General features: G+C 39.2%; 1 protein-coding gene across 4 annotated transcripts in view; it reads left to right on the top strand.

Moving 5' to 3' along the window:
* Positions 1-5553, top strand: part of LOC123971105 (contactin-associated protein-like 4) — an 81632-nt gene that overhangs the window by 54637 nt on the left and 21442 nt on the right. For all 4 annotated transcript variants that reach the window (XR_006825124.1, XM_046049721.1, XM_046049723.1 and 1 more), the window contains exon 15: positions 1516-1734. Coding sequence is in view for 3 of the 4 variants with exons in the window: in XM_046049721.1 (XP_045905677.1) it covers positions 1516-1734 (219 nt within the window). In the remaining variant the exon portion in view is untranslated. The remainder of the gene's footprint in view (positions 1-1515; positions 1735-5553) is intronic.

The following is a 5553-nucleotide window of genomic DNA, read 5'->3' as shown; positions in this document are numbered from 1 at the left end:
GGAACAGACAACAGACCTCTGCCCGAGGATCTCAAGGTACGTGCTGGTGCGTATGGGACTAAAAGGTCAGAAATATAACAAGGCGAGAGACCATGAAGAGCTTTAAAAGTGATCAATAGAATTTTAAAGTCAATTCTAAAACATACTGGGAGCCAGTGTAATGAAGCTAAAATAGGAGTAATGTGGTCATATTTCTTTGTTCTGGTTAAAAGCCTGGCAGCTGAGTTCTGGACAGTCTGGAGTCGATCAATAGATTTTTGGGTTAAACAGGTGAAAAGGCTGTTGCAATAATCCAGGCGTGATGAGATGAAGGCGTGTAAAATGGTCTCGGTGTCCTTAAAAGTTAACATAGATCGAATTTTAGCTATATTTCTAAGTTGATAAAAACATGATTGAACAAGCTTTGTGGTGTGCATGTATAATAATATATTTAGCATGTATAATGTTTACCATTTTCACCATCAGTTTAACATGATAGCATGCTAATATTGGGCAGATGGGAATGTCAGTTATTTGCATTTGGTCATAAACTAAATTATTAAACAAGAAACTTTCTTGTTCTTGATAAAACGTAAAGGGATTACTAAAGTTATCAAAGTACAATTCATCTTGAGCGGGGCATACTGTAAATGCCTCTACTAGAGTTCATGGCTGTCCAGCCTGCAAATAGATGGACAGGTGGAAGGAAGTCACTTCACACTTCTGCCAACATGTGATGATGGAGGAACCCAACACACTAATGGGTTCACTGAAAGATAGCATAGTCTGCAGCCAAACTGAGGAAAGTGCTTTTCCAATGAACAATGTGAAAGAAAAATACATTTCTATCTATATCTGTTGCAACTGAATTGTGGTTAGAAAAATTCATTTCTTGAAATAAATCTGATTTTGTTCTTACAACTTTATTCTTTTGTTATGTTTGGTAGGATATTTTTATTAAACAAAGAGAAAGAATGTATCGCCTTGCTCTCCTCCTACTCCACCAAGGAACAATTGACAGGACAGGGTCTTCTTACTCCTTCTTACAGTCTGCTGCAGACTGTTCCTTACTGGTTAGATGGATTTCACACATTAAAATTAAGAACATCAGTAAAATGAGGCAACTGCTGGATCGGAAACTTATGTGTCTTACTTATCTTCAGTGAGCAAATATATTTTTACCAATTCATAAATAGATGTTAACATAAATAAAACAAAACTAACGATTAAGAGCGTCAACATCATTACACACAGTGCCATGATGAAGTGTTTCTCTCTCTGTGCAAAGATGGAGCTGCGACATATTTGGAAGGGACATAAGGGATTTGCAATGTCTCACTCATCAGAGGACACAATTATCTCAAAGTGTCAGTGAAGGGCTGTTAATCAGCCAGTTAGAATTCAGTGGGAACAAGTCAAACTCACTCTGCTGGTGTAACAGTCACTGAGTGGTGACGGTGCTTCTTACACAGTATGTGTGTACAAACCATCTCTCCATTTTAACTATTCAATCTAACTATTGACCCTCCTCTCCAGCCTCCTCAGAGGTTGTCTTCTCTTTTGACGTGGGAAACGGGCCGCTGGAGGTGCGAGTGGAGACGAGCATCCCGCTGAATGACAACCGGTGGCACAGCGTGCAAGCCGAGAGAAATGTGAAGGAAGCATCACTACGTGTCGACGAGTTTCCTGCCGCCACGCAGGAGGCCCCTGCAGATGGACACATTCATCTGCAGCTCAACAGCCAGTTATTCATAGGTGAGAAGCAAGAGAGAGTGTCTGTCTGTGTGTGTGTGTGTGTGTGTGTGTGTGTGTGTGTGTGTGTGTGTGTGTGTGTGTGTGTGTGTGTGTGTGTGTGTGTGTGTGTGTGTACAAATGCCTTTAAAATGTTAAACATAAGGTAAATTCTATGTGAGTTGTGTGTTAAAGGGAGTAAGGGTTAGTTTGAGGTTATAGTAAGGCTTTAGATTAGGCAGTAAGTAGACAGTCGTGGTGTTTCAACATAAAACTCATTAGCTGGGTAGAGTGCTTGTGATAATTGCTGTCACATCTTATCCTTATCCTGTGACTCTTGCAACACTTAAAGACAAGCATGCAAATGTGCCGACAAGCACGCACACAACTGAGAAAAACAGATTTTATGAATGGAGGGAACCAGGAAATTACCGTTTCTATGTCTAAGCAACTCATTCTGAAGTAGGCAGCCATTCAGAGCAGTTTTTTCTTTTACACAATAAATTCTGAAATGTCTTCCTACTTTGCTGTTCAGTTCATAAAAGCTTTGCTATGCACTACAGAAGTACCGCATGGGCAGCTGCTGGAGTTCCAGAAACCAGGCATGTGTCTATTAACAATAAACCTCATCCGAGACCTTTATAACCCTGGCCTGAGGTGCTTAGAAAGTAGTGAGTAGTGTTAATACGTCCTGCGGATATTGGATGTATTTAGAAATAAATCTTTGGTGCTATATATACTGGAAAATGAGGTGCTGAGTCCATGCTTTCTAAACACCGAACAATAATTACCTTTGATAAATAACGGTGTGCTGATAGAATAGATTATGCAGTGTTTGTGTGTATATATATATATATATATATGTGTGTGTGAGTGTGTGTATAGCCCTATAAAGCTGCACCTACATCTTAACAGAGCCACATTGACTTGTTCATTAGAAACAACATGTTTGCTGTAATAGAAGTTGCACAAAAACAAACTCATCAGATTCTCAGTCTTTAACCAAACAATAGCCACGTTCCCATCTATTAACATATTTTTATGTGCATTTTAAAGTATCAAATAAGAAAAGGTTGATGGAAACGGGAATGTAAAATTTAAAAACTCCTCAATTTTGTCTTTTTCACAAAGTTAATACCCTTTATGAAAAAAACTTGTCCAAATAGATTCTGATGTAGTGAACATTTAACTCAAATAACAGATTGTCTGTTTCCGCTCCAAAAGAAGAAAGGGTTATCCTATGATTTTCTTATCATCAACAAATCCCATGAACACACCAAAACCTCTCTCAGTACTTTGACTTTACTATCTTGTCTGTGGCTGTCAGCCCCATAAATCTTAAGAGGTTGCAAGTATATACACTGAACAAAATTATAAATGCAACACTTTTGTTTTTGCCCCCATTTATCATGAGCTGAACTCAAAAGCCCTATTTCTCTCAAATATTGTTCACAAATCTGTCAAAATCTGTGTTGGTGAGCACTTCTCCTTTGCCAAGATAATCATGCTGACTGCAAGAATGTCCACCAGAGCTGTTGCCCATGAATTGAATGTTCATTTCTCTTCCGTAAGCCGTCTCCAAAGGCGTTTCAGAGAATTTGGCAGTACGTCCAACTGGCCTCACAACTGCAGACTACATGAAACCACACCAGCCAGGAACTCCACATCCAGCATCTTCACCTCCAAGATCAGCCACCCAGAGAGGTGCTGCAACAATCGGTTTGCATAACCAAAGAATTTTTGCACAAACTGTCAGGAACCGTCTCAGGGAGGCTCATCTGCTCATCGTCCTCATCGGGGTCTTGATCTGACTGCAACTTTGCACAGATACCCCCGCAATACAGTGAAACTGCACATTTTCGGGTGGCCTTTTATTGTGGCCAGCCTAAGGCACACCTGTGCAATACCCATGCTGTCTGATCAGCATCTTGATATGCCACACCTGTGAGGTGGATGGATTATCTCAGCAATGGAAAAGTGCTCACTAACACAGATTTTGACAGATTTGTGAACAATATTTGAGAGAAATAGGCTGTTTTTTTGTACATAGAGAAAGTCTTAGATCTTTTGAGTTAAGCTCATGATGAATGGGGGCAAAAACTAAATGTTTTTAATTTTGTTCAGTGTAGTTTTGTTTTTAAAAGAAAAGTCTCAGACATTTCCTAAAACAGCTGGGCACTGTAGTTTTTTAGCAAACATTACTCGAACAGAAGGAAACATTGCATTTGTTGGGGACTGTTTTCACCAGTGGACCAATTCACATTTTGTGCTTTGGTGAGTATTTATTATTAAAACAGGCCAGTGTATGAGGGACTGACTCAAAATCAACTAGTGTTCATGATAGTAAAGGAATATGTGACCCAGTGCGAAAGTGTGGCTCTTTGATGTGTTTTTGGACAACAGTGGAACTCTATGGCACAATGAATAATCTTAGGATAATTAGTATTTTGCTACTCAGGCAATACTTTAAGGATCAATTTATTGTTGATTTTGTTATTTTCATGGGATTTGTTAACAATAAAAGAGAAATATTGAATGTCACCAGCCATTTCCTTTAGATAAACCTGACTGGTTTAACAACTAAATATAAACATTTTGAAGTTGAACTGTGACGAGGTCTAGCCATTGTAGTACACCTTGAGCCATTAATATAAGATGATTATTTGATATGAAACGGATAGATGTTGGGTAATTTTAAGAAACTGGGGCCTTACAAAGTTCTACAACAATCCCACCGTTCTGTTCCTCTCAACTTCATCACTTTGAACTCTCTTATCTTCACTTCATCTCTTCCACAGACTTATTATTCCGTTTAACCTCTTGCACTTCTGTTGAACTGTGTCTGATGGAATAAAAATCCATCTTGTATTATGGGGCTTTATCTTCAGCAAATATTATGGACATTTGTTCATTTGTAAACAAACATTTTGAAGAGAAAATCAACTGACAAATAACAATGAGATTGGGGAGATGCAGGGCGATGGAGTTGAGCATTGATTGGATGGCTGTGTTAAGCTAATAATCCTCTCTGAACAGCCAAAAAGAAGTGACCATGAGTTGTTCTCCTTATATGGACAGCACTGTCCTGGTTGGTTTACCGGCAATGCGGAGGAATCATATGTTTGAATGGAAATGTGATTGGATTATGAAAAAGGCTGCTTTGGGAGAGGGTGTTTGTGTTTGACAAAGACTTGATTTACAGCGAAGCAATATGCATTTGGGTGCCTCTACTCTCTTGTTTTGGAAAGTGAGGGGCCATTGTTATTGTTAATCCATAATGTAAGCAGCCTCCCTTCTGTGAAATCATAATTCACAGTACTGCAAAGACATCTATATTGCTATGAAAACTGTGTCCCATGTGTTATACAGTGGGGGAAAAAAGTATTTGACCCCTTGCTGATTTTGCAGGTTTGCCCACTTACAAAGAATGCAACAATCTACAATTTTAATCATATGTACATTCTAACAGTGAAAGACAGAATCCCAAAGAAAATTCCAGAAAATCACATTATATGAATTTATAAAAATTGATAACCATCTGATGAGGAAAAACAAGTATTTGACCCCCTGGACAAACAGCATGTTAATATTTTGTAGAAAAGCCATTATTGGCCAGCACAGATGTCAAACGGTTTTTATAGTTGGTGACAAGGTTTGTGCACATTTCGGCAGGGATGTTGGCCCACTCCTCCCTGCAGACAGCCTCCAAATCATTCAGGTTCCGAGGTTGTCGCCTGGCAACTCGAATTTTAAGCTCCCTCCAAAGATTTTCAATTGGATTCAGGTCTGGAGACTGGCTAGGCCACTCCAGAACCTTGATGTGCTTCTTCTTCAGCCACTCTT

Source organism: Micropterus dolomieu, linkage group LG05 (assembly GCF_021292245.1).
Source record: "Micropterus dolomieu isolate WLL.071019.BEF.003 ecotype Adirondacks linkage group LG05, ASM2129224v1, whole genome shotgun sequence".
NCBI classification, from domain to species: Eukaryota; Metazoa; Chordata; class Actinopteri; order Centrarchiformes; family Centrarchidae; genus Micropterus; species Micropterus dolomieu.
Note: the sequence above shows the minus strand (reverse complement) of the source record. Positions and strands in the feature narration are given on the sequence as shown.